The sequence below is a fragment of the Strigops habroptila genome, chromosome 12, assembly GCF_004027225.2.
Source record: "Strigops habroptila isolate Jane chromosome 12, bStrHab1.2.pri, whole genome shotgun sequence".
Classification (NCBI taxonomy): domain Eukaryota; kingdom Metazoa; phylum Chordata; class Aves; order Psittaciformes; family Psittacidae; genus Strigops; species Strigops habroptila.
Window position 1 is genome coordinate 16353587 of NC_044288.2, and position 14783 is coordinate 16368369.

At 47.8% G+C, this 14783-nt stretch overlaps 1 protein-coding gene across 8 annotated transcripts in view; it reads right to left on the reverse strand.

Annotated features, from left to right (window-relative positions):
• The window catches only part of UIMC1 (ubiquitin interaction motif containing 1), a 38339-nt gene that overhangs the window by 17858 nt on the left and 5698 nt on the right, over positions 1-14783 (reverse strand). For 6 of the 8 annotated variants that reach the window (XR_003994092.1, XM_030503909.1, XM_030503904.1 and 3 more), the window contains 3 exons: positions 8934-9024; positions 3769-3893; positions 2318-3457 (listed from right to left, as the gene is read on the reverse strand). Coding sequence is in view for 7 of the 8 variants with exons in the window: in XM_030503909.1 (XP_030359769.1) it covers positions 2318-3457; positions 3769-3893; positions 8934-9024 (1356 nt within the window). In the remaining variant the exon portion in view is untranslated. Of the gene's footprint in view, positions 1-2317; positions 3458-3768; positions 3894-8154; positions 8746-8933; positions 9025-14783 lie in introns of those variants that run through there. The other 2 variants (XM_030503908.1, XM_030503907.1) reach the window with 2 other exon arrangements.

Consider the following 14783-nt stretch of genomic DNA (forward strand, 5'->3'; position numbering starts at 1 on the left):
TTTCTGGTTTTCTTACTACATATGTTATAAGACATGGCACTAATTCACTAATTCAGGTCATCAGACTAACTCTTCAGAATTGAGCCTTTTCCCTCTGAATCTTTTAAAGACCAAGTGTCCCCTAACCTAATCTGAAAGGCTATGAAAGAATTTATTCTATTAGCACTGAGGTTTGTTAGTGCAGGTTCCCAGGCTATGAGATCTCCTGAAAAGGGCATTTGCTCTGTGCAGACACCCCTGTCACAGCAGTTGGCCACTGCCAGGGTGGAAGATCTCTGCCCACTCCAGGTGAGGGTTTCAAAGCAGGGGTACAGGCAGCCGCCTTCAAGCACATCCCCTGCACCTCCACTTCACTGGTACAAGACACAGCACGAAGCTTTTTCAAGGACAGCTTTGAATCCCCAGCCTAAAATCTCCAGCCCCATCAGCAAAGCAGCCCCAGGAGCACTGGGGAGCCCCAGGGCAGCACAGGCAGCAGGGGTCTGCAAGCGATGCAGCACAGTGGGGACACGACTGCTCCGAGCCCCTCCTTTGTCACTGCCAGTGGAATTGTATTTGATAGAAGGAAAAAAAATGGAGACGAGGCACAAGCAAACATCAAACATATCGATCCTGCAAGTAAATCACCTGCACTGGCCTCGGTGTGCGACTGCACAGAGGGGCGAGAGACAGGAGCAACCTCTCAAGCTGGGTGCGAGAAGGCAGATGAAAGAGCATTTGGAAATTATTTCCTCTCAAGTAAATAGAAGACTGGCAAATTTTGGGCGAGGGTTGAAATTTTGAAGTCTGCTTCCCCTCCCCCTTCCTTATTTTTTCACCTTAAAAATACCAGAAAGGCTGCACCTACATACACGATACAGCTCTTTGAGCTCTTGTGGTCGGGATGAGTGCATTACAAGTTCTCACTCAGCACCACTAAAGCCTCTTTTCTCCCCAAGTATTAATTAGATATTAGCATTAAACGGATAATATAAAAATAAAATACCCCACAATTTTCAATACTGATTAAGAGTTCATGCCCTTCCCAGCTGCTGCAGCTCTCCAAGGGCTTTAGCACACACCTCCACAGACCTGCAGTCACCCCAATCTTCCAGATTAATAACACCTCCATTGCCACAGGAAAAGACACAGAATTAAAGAAAGCAGTTTGCCTTAACAACCTTTCAGGTCTTTTGTATCTATCCTAAAGAAATGAAAAAAGGCACGAGTCAGTTTCTTTCCTCTGCAGGTCACCTCTAAGGCTTGTTTAAAACCCTATCTGCTAAACCCAAGCCAAAGCACTGTCACAAAAAGTCACATTTCAGCACAGGCTGCTCTGCTCTTTTTCTGCAACCAGAAAATGCAGACATGACGCTTTTCCTAAGTGTTCAATATTACAAGACAGAATATAAATATCACAAAACAAGTTAAGTATCTTTCTAACACCAGGGTAAATGATCAAATACACTTGAAAACAGGAACAACAGAGCTGAGGCTTCAGTCACAGAGAAAATAAAGTTATACAATGATCCGGGAGTGAAGTCATTATGAAAAATGAGGGTTGGAAAAGGCTGACACAAACCTAAAATACAGCAGTAATAAATACTTCATCTGACTAGCAATCTGTTTAAACTTAGCAGTGACAGAAAGCTGCCTTCCGCTCCAACAAGAGCCCTGATGGAGACAGAGGCTGACACCTAGCGTCTAGCAGCCCCAACAAGCGAGCCGAGGAGAAGGTGCCCAACCCCATGCCAAGGACGATGAGCACGGCTGCGGTGACAGATCGCCTGGGGCAGGCAGAAGATGCCTGCGAGCAGGCAGAGCCTCTGCCGGCCGCAATCGCAGGGCCCCGAGGGAAAAGAGCTCTCGCAAGGGTGAAGCACAGACGGACGCAGGTGAGCATGTAGGTGCAAAAAGGAAAAGCTGCACTGCAAGGACAAGAGGCACGCTTCTGTCTGTGAAGGAAAACACATGGCCATGGGTTTATAAGCTGGTTTGCCAGAGCTGGTGATGGTCAGCATCATCTCTGTGCTCCCTACCCTGACACGCTGCCAGGCTACACCCTTTGGAGAGGGACAAGTCAGCTGCAACTCTTTATCTCAGTGGTGCATTAATGGATGACTGCCAGGCTGCACCATGGCCCCTGCCATTTGTGAGCTGGGCAGCAGCCTCCACGCTTCCCCTCTCTCTTTCACAGTAAGCTGTGTGGCTAGGGAAGGAAGTCTCTACATTTAAAGGGAACATTAAACAGCAGTGCCTGCTTTGCAGAAGGGACTGAACCCTAAAATGGACAGAAGTGCAGGAATGTCCAACCTCTGCTCAGTGGTGAAGCTCTTACCTGGCAGTAGCTGGTGGTTGGTTCATCATCAGAAGTGGAATTCTCTTCTTCCATGCTGTGCCCCGGACTCTCTGCCTCCCTCCTCTTTGAAGGCAGGAGCCAGGTCATGCTCTCAGACTCCTTCTGCCCATCTGGGTCTCCATCTTCTGCACCATCAGCAATCCCATTCTCCCTGCTGATCTGCTCTTCTTTCCCAAGCTCGTTTTTGCTCAAGGAAGGACTGGGCACAACTGGGCTACCAAACTCCTTCTTATGCAGTAGCTGCCTCTGAGCCTGCTTCAGGCTCTTCTGGTAAACTTCCAGCTGACACAAGATGACTTTGGTGTACTGGTTGGGGTCCACCCCTTTGGGGCAGAAGGGGATGCCCCAGTAGTAGTGCACTGTGTCTCTTGCCTCATGCTGCTTGTGCTTCTCCTCTGCTGCATTCAGTACACAAAGCTCAGGGGTACTGTTGGGCACCTCATTCTGCTCTGCTTGCTCTGCGGAAACACAGGCTTTGGTGGCGTGCCCGGGCTGTGAGCTGTGTTTGGTACCTGCTCCTCCACCGCTCCCCCTGGGGCTGCCACCCTGTTCTGCAGTCCAGCTCTTCCAGAGTGTGGCTGAGCTCCTGGCACCAGCTTCCTCCACTGAATGGCCAGTGCAGGGCAGGGGCTGCTCTTTTGGTTCGTGGCCTGTTGTTCCAGAAGAGCTGGAGGAGCTCGTGAACAGTCTCCGAGGTGTCAGTCGCCGGGAGCCTGAAGTCACCCTGCCAAAGGTGGGACTCAGAGAGATGAGGTCCTCTCCAAGAGTGCTAGGTAACGTGTTACTAGAATCACTTTTTGCTGATGAGGAAAGCTTTTCACTTGACCTTGTCACAGGCTGGCCCTTCCCCGGAGACACGATTATGCTGGATGCTAGTGAGCTTTCAACAATTTCCTGGCTTAACCTCTTCAACACTACCAGGGGGCTCCGGGTGACATCCATCTGTCCATTCCCATCAGCTCTGGTGCTCTGTGAGTGGGAGCTGCACTCGGAGCGAGGGGTGTCAGGGCGAAGCGCCAGACCTCCCAGGATCTCAGAGCCTTCCTTCTCGGCGGGCTGGCTTTGGCCTTCTGCACACAACTGAGGGGTTGCATCAGTGCAGTCCGAGGACTGACAGCTCTGAAAAACAAAAGGTTGATTCTCTAAGAGGCATGTTCTCTATCAGCAAAGCACACCAAGGGCTGGACTGCAGAACCCCCATCCCAATCAGAACCCTGTACCCCAAAATAGGGTACAGATGAAGCTTGACTTCATATGCCCCACTCTCTAGGAATGGTACAAAACAACTACTCTGCAACTGCTGCAGTTCCAGCTTATGCTGGAAATAGCTAGGCCTCCACTAAAACCTTGTTTTGTGCAATGTGGCAAAGCAAGCACACAAAGCATGAGCTGAAGAACCCTAGTAAGCCTCTTCACAGAAGCGCACTTACGCTAAGGCTCTCAGCAATGGCCTTCCTCAAGAGCTCCTCCTCTTCCTCTTCCTGACAGTTCACTTGTCTGGCTTCTTGCTCACTCATTTTCAGGGCCAGCGCAAACTGTTCCTCTTCAGTCATCTCTACAGCAGAAGAACAGGAAAACATCAATTCCCAGCTGCAGGTGTATGTAAACAGCCAACATATACCCAACGTGTGGGGAGAAATGTCCAAGGGTCCCACCTCCCCAGAGCAAAACATCTAAACCTCAGCTCTCGTGAAAAGGTGTCACCAAAACCAGAGCAGGCAACACTAAATGAAAAAGGTAACCCAAGTCGGGAACTTCAGCTAGGGTCTCTACAGCAATCTAAGCTCCAATTCCCTGGTTATATTAACTGCAATGGAATATTTTATTTGTCCTCATCAAACACCACACTCTACAGCTGCAGAACATGTGTTCAAGGAGAGGAAAAGGACAGATTTCCAAAGTGTGCTCATTTTTCTATAGGGTAGGCTCAGCAGCAAGGCAGGCTGAAAAATACATCTTCTTTAATACACTTTTTTACCAGCCAAAAAGCACACCTCGCTGCCTTCTGACACGCAGATACCTGCAATACCATAGGAGACCTACCCGAGAGGGAAAGAGCTGCGTGTTGTTCACCCCAAGCCGCAGGTGGAAAGCTCGGTGGAGGATAATGTTCCTTGCTCGGTGGTATTATGGAGGATCTTTCACATGCATACATCCCCCTTCTGCTCACATCACCACTCCACTGCATCACTAAGTCAGTCATGCATGGGGAACAGGTTTCCTACATTTGTAACTGCTATTTCAGCAGAAAATTCTTCCTGATACAGTCAAGAGCAAACCAGAAGCTGAAACTGGCTATTTAGAAACAAAGCAGTTAGTTACTTTGGAAAACACTTACTTACTCAGATTCAACCCAACACTTCCACTATGCTTAAAATATATAATGCCTGCAGAATGGAGTGCAGCTTGGAAAACAACTCAACAGCACTCTCAGGAGCTGAAAAATACATCTTCTCACTTGAGACAAATTGACAGATTTCCTTCAGAACCCGCTCCCTCCTTCAGGCAGAATCCTGCACGCACCATCTCATGCATGAACCAAAAGGCTTGCTGCTGATGGGCCACAAGATCTTTAAGACACACGATTTGAACAGGAAGGCTGCCCAAGCACAAAACATGCCTCCGCTGCAGCCCATTTCAGGCACAGACGTTTCCCTGGATAAAGATGCATTCCGGAGTTGCAGGCTCCCATTTTCTAACCCATCCTCTTCCTACCAGCTGCTCCCAAAACACAGCAGCGCAGCCTCCCTTGAAGCAGCCTGGGCTTGCACTGGTCTTAGCACAGCCTGTACACCACGGCACTACTGCATCGAGGTGCATCAACACAGCAGCAGGCTCTGCTTTTGCCCTTCCCCCAGCTCTCTGCTAATGGCAGGCTGGATCTCCCCTAACCAAGCAGGATTTGAAGCATTTTTGGACTGTTCTGATTCCTTCATATGTCCTACTAAATCAGCACTTAGCTGTAGGTTGGGGGCTTGGGGGGGGGGGGGTAATTCCTTTAAAAATTAAGAAAGAGGTTGAAGCGAAGGCAGACTGCAGTGCACTCAGGGCTCGTGGGGCTCTTTTGTCCTTGGACAAAGTCATTCTGTGATGTTACAGCCAGGAGGGACCAGGGCAAAAAAAAAAAGCAGCATCCTTTAATGGAAAGCACACGACAGTTCAGCGTACGAAGAAGGCTCCCGTCCGCGAGAACAGCAGTAATACACAGTGTTTCCACTATACCAAACACCTCCCCAGCATTCAGCTGATTTGTTTCCCTGCCCAAACCATCACAGCAACCAGGCCGGATCCTGCACGCTCTGCCATGTGCAAGAAAACACATTCACGTGATCGGTGCCCCACAATACAGGACTTTCCACGTGCTTAAATGAAAACAGGGGGCTGAGTGTTCATCAGTTCAGACTATCAACATCCATGAAGCTTAATAAAAAGAAACATTTTTTTGGCGAGTTACTACTGTACATTTTGTTTTCTTCTCCCTCCCTGGCACAGCAATTTCCCCTCTGGAGACAGGGAATGTGCCAGACAAATGCTGCCTCTGGCAAAGAAACCGGTGACAAACAAGATGCACTTAGTGCATGTTCCAGTTGAGTAGGTGCTCCCGAGATGGGGAAATCTCGAGTTTAAATCCACCTGGCATTACGGTGGGGAGAGCGAAGAGCAGCTCTGCTCATGCCTTCCAGGAGACCTGACCTGCTTTAAGCTGAGCGCTGTGGAGCCGATGGGATTTTGTGCTCCACGTCTGATCCTTTCTCAGCACCGTGTGTTTTATTAAACCTGATGTTGATTGCGCTGGTCATAATTTACCATGATTAGAAACCCAGAGTGTTGCGCTACCGCCGACAGACCGGTGTGTGCAAACACAGCACTGGAACGCTCCCAGAGCACGCCGCGGGGCCGGGGCTCCACAGCCCTTGGGAGGAACGACCCCTCTCCATCTGGACAGACACGCTCCATTATGCTCAACACATCGCTCCCGCTGCCGGGCAGGGAAACGCCGGCACCTCCAGCTGGGAATTCTGCGTCTCACACTCCAAAATCCACTCGCCACACATCCATGCCAACACAGCAGGAAATCCCAGCGCCTCTCCGGGGACCAGGGCGTCCAAGAGACCCACAGATGGGAAGGAGGGGTCAGGAAGAACTGTTTTAAAGCTATTGCAGCCCTAAACAAATTAAACCATTTCAGAACCTTTTTAAATGCTAATATGGCAATTTGCTAAGCGATTTATGTTCCAGCTTGACGTTTGCAAAGTGAATTAGATGCAAAACCCTACTAGTTGGAGTTCTAGCACTTACTAGTAAGAGATTTACTCAAAGATAAGAGATGCAGGATCTCAGTATTTCCACATATCCAAAGTGCAATTACAATAAAAACATTCAAATGTGCTTTCAAGCTCTGGCTTCTTCCGGAAAAAGAAAGAGACTTCTTTAGGTTTTGTATTTCCATTTATCCTGTCAGGATGAAACGTCACAGATATATTGAAGTTATGGCTTTAGGTTAAAATGAATAAAACCACAACAAAGCAAAAAAGGGAGGATACGCTTTATAACCAGAGCCTACAAGTAGCTGAAACGTTCCAGTTTTGAGGAGAAAGATCGTGCTCTACCCAGAAGCTCCGGATCTTTACAAAAGACCAATTTGCTTCGCAATTCAAAGAATTTATTTAAAGACACTGGGAAAAATAATTACTACTTCAAATCTTAATTTGCCTAAAAGCAAACACCAAAAATCTAATTATAGCTTCCAATAAATGAGAGAATAGACCCACCATCACACACGCTTGAACAAAAGACCTCCCTCCGACCGAGTGGCACCAGACACCCCCAAACTCCTCCGCTTCGAGGAGACACACACACCAAAGAAAAAAGGCAGTTTTTGCCCCAGGAAGAGAAAAACTATTATCAATAATTTCAACTTCTAGAAACGCAGCGAAACTCATTACGCAATGGCTGGAGAGCTGTCCCTGTTTCCTGTGGGGTTTCTGGAGCACACCAAACACCTTCAACACAGCACCAGCGCACTCACCGATGCGATGAGGACATCCAACTTCAGCAACTCCCTGTTCTTAGCACCATATGTTTGGTCACATTTTAACAGCATCTCTAAGGGGGGGAGTTCAGTGTTTATTTGGTGTTCTGTTTCTTTTGGGAGAAAAAGAAGAAAACAAACTAAAGAACTCAATCTCCCCCCATCTCTGCCTTTCCTATCTTACTTGTTCAACCCAGGACACGCACAGTGGGTTTCAACTCCCACAAAGAGCCAGGCTGTTTCCTGCTATGGCCTTAGGCCTCTATTAAAAACAATTTAATTCACACAGGCCCTGTGAGGACTGACAAGCCCAACTGCTGCTGCTTGTGGAGCACTGGCTGGCGTGCTCCATTTTGTTCAGTGATTGCTTTGGGTTTTGCAGGAGACAACATCTCTCCCATTTTAAAACGTTCTGAATTTAAGAAGCTAGGTGGATAGCTGCCTTGTGGAGTGCAAGAACATGAGCACGGATCCACTGGGATAGAGTGATGTCCAGCTGCCCTGCTACTGTAACAAGCGGTGCTGTACAGGCCTGGCCAAGCTCAGTGGTCCCTTCTGCTTGTACATCCCCAGCATTCAGAAATGCTGCTTGCAGAATACGAGCAGGAAGAGCCCAGCCTAATCCCTTTGGCATCTGTTTATCGACCTATTGTCCATGAATGCATTTAATCCCTTATTAAAGTTGCTGATGCTGACCCCTTCACAACCTCCTATGACAAAAACTTCCAGGAGTTCACTACATGCTGCGTGAAGCATTGCTTTCCTTCACCCATTTTAAACCTACCTATCTCCTACTATTTCCACTGACTGCACCCTGGCTGTAGAAGCTGGTAAACAAGAGCTCTGTGTTCAGCTGAGGCATTGCCTTCCTGATGTGAACTTTGATCCCACCTTCCTCTCTTAACAGAGCAGCCCCAGGCTTTCCAGTCTCTCCTCATAAAGCAGCTGCTCCATCCCCTTTATGGCACGGCGTGCCGTTCTCTGGAGCACCACCGCATCCTTGAGATGGAGAGACCAGAACTGCACACAACGCAGTTGATGTGGGTGCACCAACACTTTATATAACAGCAACATGACATAAAGCAAATCTCTTGTTCTTAACACCCTTCCTTGTGTTGCCCAATGCTGCTGGCTCCTCCGGCTGCCTACGAGCCCATGATTTCAGAGAACTGTCAACTGCGACTCAGATCTTCCCTGAGCTGCGACTGCCAGGTCAGAGCATCGTGATGTTTCAGGGAAAGACAGCAGCAGAGGGGCCTGAACAGGAAGGCAGTTTGTGACTGACAGTGCTTTCAGATCATCTTCAACCGAGTTTGAAACCCGGTGAGGAACCGACACCCTCGCACACTTATTTTGGAAGTGCACCAATCTGTGCCTGGGGAGAAAACAAGTGACAGTGTGTCTATTCAGAAAGGCAAATTTCACCCCTGAGAAGGGTCTTCTCCAGGATCTGTGCATCCCCCGCCACATCACAGCCCTTCTGCAAAGGAAGTAATCTCTAACACGAACAGCAGAAGCTGCTCGGCACCAGTCTACTTCCCCAGCCCCACACTCGAGACCTACGTGCAATTTTTCTTTTAGCAGCAAACTTCGTTCTCTCCAGCTGCTGTTTTGTTCTCTTCTTTTGCAATCCACTCTCCTCCTTTGACTCCTGCTGTAATGGAAAAAACCATAGTGAGTGCATACAGCATGTAAGAAATAATACCAGCTCCCTCCCCCCCACGACTCAGACACAAACACTGGTTCAAGAACAAGCCTCTATTTGTGTGAAATTTGAATTTCAAACATAATTCAAGCACATTCTGTAACTATTAAAAGCTGTGTGATAAGCATAACGAGCAAAAAGAGTTACAGACTGACATAAACAGAGAAGTAGGAGAGACAATAGACTTCATGCCAGTCACCACCATGCACTGCACCTGCTGCCCATGATTTCAGAGAGAATTCATTTGGCCTCGCTAAAACATTGGTATTTGTCAGCACTCAAAACAGAAAAGCAAAACCTTTTTATATCTGAACATCTCACACCTGTAAGCCATGACTGTTTCCTGTCACGTAGCTTTTAGTACTCTGCTCAGGCAATTTCAGGTGACCAAAACTAGAATCCTTACCATTTCTGGGGACCCTGAGGGCAGGAGAGCCAGCCGTATTTACTCCTCCTGTTATTCTCTCATTGTATTGCCACAAGTGTTTAATTTTTGAAGCTTGAGTACTCTGGAAACCTGAAGTCTCAAGGCCTCCTGGAAAAATACCCCCATGAACCACCTCAGTGCCTGCTGCTTTAAGCACATGGACTGCCACAAGAATGGTCACAGGCTGAAATGACAGACATTTATGCAAGTTGCTGTCCTAACAGCTTAAGTGAGGACATACACATTACCAAGGGCTGGCACTGGACCTCCTCCAATTTGTCTCTCTACATCATGTAGGATTAGAATCAAACCCAGTGGTTCAGGCAGAGACCCACGCATGGCCAGGATGGGGAGGCTTCATGCATCTCCATCTGAGCTAGGTTTGTTCTCCATGAGACTCCTGCAAACTGGCCACACGCTTGTGCCTCATGCCACCTCCTGTGCCTTCCAGAGGGGGCATGTGGCTGAGGCTACTTTAGTGCAAGCAGATACACTGCTTACTATCAAGTGTCATCAATTTCTGCTGCCTGTTGCCCGTGTTTCTGAACCTGTGAAGTTCTTTAGACTGCACCTCTATGCTGAGTTTTGCTCCAGACATCTCCAGTTTAGTGTTATCTGTAGATTTTATTAATGTATGTACACCACTTGCTCCCTCTTACAGATCATTAATGAGGATGTTAAAACACACACAGACCTAATATTGATCCTCTTGGCCTCAGCTTTACATCTCCCTGAAACAAGCCTCTCTTCTGTTCATCACCAGCTTTTGCTGACAGTCTTTTAGCAGGATTTCAATCCAACAATGTTACTATCTAGACCAAATTGAATTATTTATCCAACTAAGATTTTGCAAGACATACTATCAAGTGCTTTCCTGAAATCCTAATACATTACAGCTTCTACATGGCCTAATACCTACACCATTCCTCACTTCCACCGATTTAAGAATCAGCTCACAACAAGGTAGCAATCATGCTTGGCAAGTCCACACACACATACTCATGCTTGCACCTAAGGGTTTTTTCCTTTGACTGATTCCTTCTCTTCCTTACCCAGCCTAGTTTTGGTACCCTGCTGCTGTGTCTCCAAAAGGCTGCCTCACAGCCAGATTCTCTCTTGCTAGAAGATGGATGCTTACGCTCAGCAGGTGAAATCCTCTCTCTCCCAGGGCCCTACATGTCACTCTTCTCCACAGTTTTCCATTAGCCATGGGTTTTCCTGCTCTGAATTGCCCTGCAGTAGCAGCCCCATGGTGACCTTGTGGGCAGCTCACACCTAAGAGAGTGGGGAATGGTCTGTGGGGCTGCACCAGGACCACGCTAGGATTATATGCTGGAGGGGGTTAAGCAACAGCTCTCCTGCTGTCCCCCAAAGCCCTGGCTAACAGTGCTAAACCTACTCCAGCTTAAGACAGGGGCAACTTAATCCTAGCAGGCTCTGTAAATCCCCAGCTCTTCTCTCTAGGCATCAATCTTCCCCTCAACACTCTTGCACTTGCCAGAAGGTCAACCCTGACACTCTCATCTGCAGCTCTCTTCCAGGGCATGGATGTGATTTATGAGCACACCAAACTTTCCATGGCTGTCAGTGTTTGCTCTGTGTAGAGACACAGGGTTACAATATGCACCACAGGACAAGATGGGGCTCGAACACCTCCAGGGCTCTGGAGGGGAATGACATGCCCGGTGCCAGGCGGGCTGCCCCGCTTCCCCACACAGCCAAGGCCGTGCCTCAGTGCTGGGTCCTGAAGAATCTCCACCTTTCCAACAGTGGCAGGAGCAAAATTATTGCAGGACACGTGTTGTACGAACCTCATACATTTGAGAGAGATGTTTAAATTGCTCAGCAGCGTTCTACCAAACAGCTCCAGCACAGTGAACCGCTGAAGCAAATCCAATTAATCCTGATGGACCAAAATATACACACATCTCAATTCCAAGAATTCTTAAATCTTCTTTATTTTTAAACCCAGAAAATAAAACATACCTTTTAATTAGGATTTATGGCTGTTTGTACCTCTGCTGGGAGGGAGCCCCGCGGGCCCCAGAGTGCTCTGCATAAATGCAGGCATGGATGGAAGAAACAGAAGGGGCCCAGAAAATTCAGAGAAGACAACAGGGCTTGCTCCTTCTGACCCAACCTTTTTAATGCTCATCTCTCTACAAGGATAATAGGAACTCAGGGGGCCACTCAACCAACTGCCTTTCTAATAAGATCACTAGTCCAAAAATAATCTTAATCAATTAAAATATTCCCAAACTGCAGCCAATACTCTTAGTTACAAGGTCATCTCCAACACACAACTTCCAGGGGAAACTAATTATTCTAAGCTGAGGCGAGGTAGGGGCTGTGCACCTCTGCTCAGTGCCAGCCTGGAGAGCGTCTCCCCTCCTCTGCCATCACTTTAAAGCACAATGGCCAGAAGGAATCCAAATTCTCTTCCTGTGTATCAGGCTCTGCAGGTTAATTTATGATGCTCTCTGATGAGCAATTCCACTGTCGGCATTGTACGCAGATGAAGAAAAAGACAGGTTTCCAAAGTCCCCTGCACGTTTAGTGGAAGGCAGCCACTATTCTTCCTTGGGGTTTTTTAACCTGCTTGGTTTCAGCAGACAGCAGGAAATCAAATTCCCATTTTAAAAATGCTTTTGCACATACTTAAGAGAACCTGATGCTGCCAGCAGAAACAGAGCTCCATTCGCTTCTAAAAGCCCGTAAATGGAAGCCAGTAGCCAGCCTCCCACATCCTGCTCCCTCCAATCCACTTCATAAACCACAGAAATCAGCTTCCACTGACTCAGGGAAGGAAAGGCTACAGAAGAATGTCTCCATAGCTAACAGTGCAGGCTGCAAAGTCAAAAGGTCTGGGTAATTTTACTGCTTAGTGGCAGTTGGGACCATCTAACAATAGGGCACAACCAAACACCACAGGTCCTGCATGGGAAATACACAGATGAAAACCAGACTAATTTATTTTTAAAAGCCAATTAGATGTTGGAAGTGCCATGTTTGGCTCTAGCCAAGGCTGCTGCTGCTGAAATTAATATCACACCCTACTTTATTAGTCTCTGACTTCAGTTCAGAATCTGTTTCAGCTCTGCTCTGTCTTTCAGCTCATTAGAACAAACCTGCTGGAAGTGGAGACTTGAACAACGAGACACAACGGGGCTTGTGCCAGACGTGTAGTTCCTGCCACACGGGAGGGAGGCCTCTGCAGGAAAAACAGCTTTTACCAGGCTGTGAGGAGCCTGGATTTAGACCAACCTGATTTCTAAGGAGAGGGTACAGCAGAGAACACTCAAGACTGTGTTCTCCTCTGGGAATTGGAGGCACCGAGTCCCTCGGTACCACAGCAGAGCCCATGGGGACAGGAGGGTGCTGCAGTGATACTCCCACATGGCTCTGTTTCACTTGGATTGCCAGTGGTGTGAGGTGGGCACTGCCACCCTCACTGTGACACTGCCAGCGCCATCTTCACTATGAGGGTGCTGAGGCGCTGGCACAGGGTGCCCAGAGAAGCTGTGGCTGCCCCATCCCTGGCAGTGTTCAAGGCCAGGTTGGACACAGGGGCTTGGAGCAACCTGCTCTAGTGGAAGGTGCACCTGCCCATGGCAGGGGGCTGGAACTTGGGTTGGATGAGCTTTAAGGTCTCTTCCAACCCAAGCCGTCCTGTGATTGTGTGATCTTCTCCATAGCAAGGTGTCCCTCAGGCCATGCCTGGTCCTGAGACAAGTGTCCACTGCCACAATTAATGGAGAACAGGACAGGGCAGTGGCTGGGTTTCAGTGTCCAAATACGCTTCCCTCTTTCTACCAAAATCAACATCTGATATGGAACATCAACACATGCTGCTATTTACCCAGAGTGTGAGTATCTCCAAACACAGGAATAATCAAGCAAAGGAATGTTGCACACCAAAGGGAAGAGGGGCCGTGGATTCCATACAAAAATAGATGGCACCATCACCATGGAGTCTTGTCATATGTTCCCCAAAGGCTGGCAGAGCTGATGAATCTGGCAGAAAGAGCCTGCGAGACTTCATGCAGACTCTATGAGCAAAGGCAGGTACTCTCAAAGCTCACAAAGGATCTACCCAAGGAAAAAGAGTCCCACAGCAGATCAGCAGCATTTTGAGTTAGGTCAAAGAGGTTAGCACAGCTACTGGGCCTTTGCTGGGTGACAATCATCTTTCAGACATGGCTTCAGAACATCTTGGAGGTCAAAGAGTCTTTATCAAACAGCCCAATTCACACAAGAGGCTCACGAGCTAGACGAGGAATTGCTATGCTTGGAGAGAGCATTGCAGAGCACTATTTGAAATACTGCCTATTTGTGAATGACCACCTGTATCCTGGCATGGGCAACCGATTCCCTGCAGGATTGATCAGTCAGGGCAGCCAGGAGCCACTTTGCTCATTTGTCATGTCTGCGTTTTCAGAGGCACAGTCTGCACAAAGAAGGTAATCTCTTGTTTCCACAGAGCCAGAGAGATTGTTCTTATTTTGCCTGACCCTTCCCAAAAAAAAAAAAGAGAAGCGTTCCCCAAATCCAGGATTATATATAGCAGAGATCAGAAAGCCCCACGTCCAGAAAACTTCCTTCTGATACAGCTCTGAGGATGCCACAGCATAGACATGAGCAAAGAAAGAAAACTTGGCAAAAAAATCCATGGATGAGCTTGATAATCCAGCATGACTGAAAAATTCCTGGGAGAGGCAGTCTGCCAAAGATCATCAAAAGTGAGAAGCTGGAGGCTTTCCAGGTGCAGCTGCTACAAGATCTGCTGGTCTGGAAGCAGAACTAGGGACTTGTTCTACAGATACCTGCCAAGAGACTGCCAAGGAAGAAAGCCATCGAATCAATGATGCCCAAATTGTCCTTGTAGCTTTTGATTCATAAGGAACCATGTCCTAACAGATGCAAGATTAATTGAGAATGTATTGTTCTCTAAAATTGCTATTGATCTGAGCTTCCCACACCTCTTCTTGAACGCATAACAAGGTCTTACTAGAGCAAGAACAACAGTTGCAAGGTTTGAAATTGAAATTCAACTTGATGTACACTGAAGAGCTGAGGCAGTTACAGAAGCCAGACAGTTATTTTTCTGAGATCCCAAGTAAATCACATTTTTGGGTTTGATTTTGCAGAAAACAACACGACAAGAGACTGTGGCACCGGATCTGGAAGCTGATGACTCACAGAAAGAGACTGAACTGAATAAATCTACTCATTCAACTGACTGAACTGTTGTCACTTATACAGAACCTAATTGGCTCTTTAA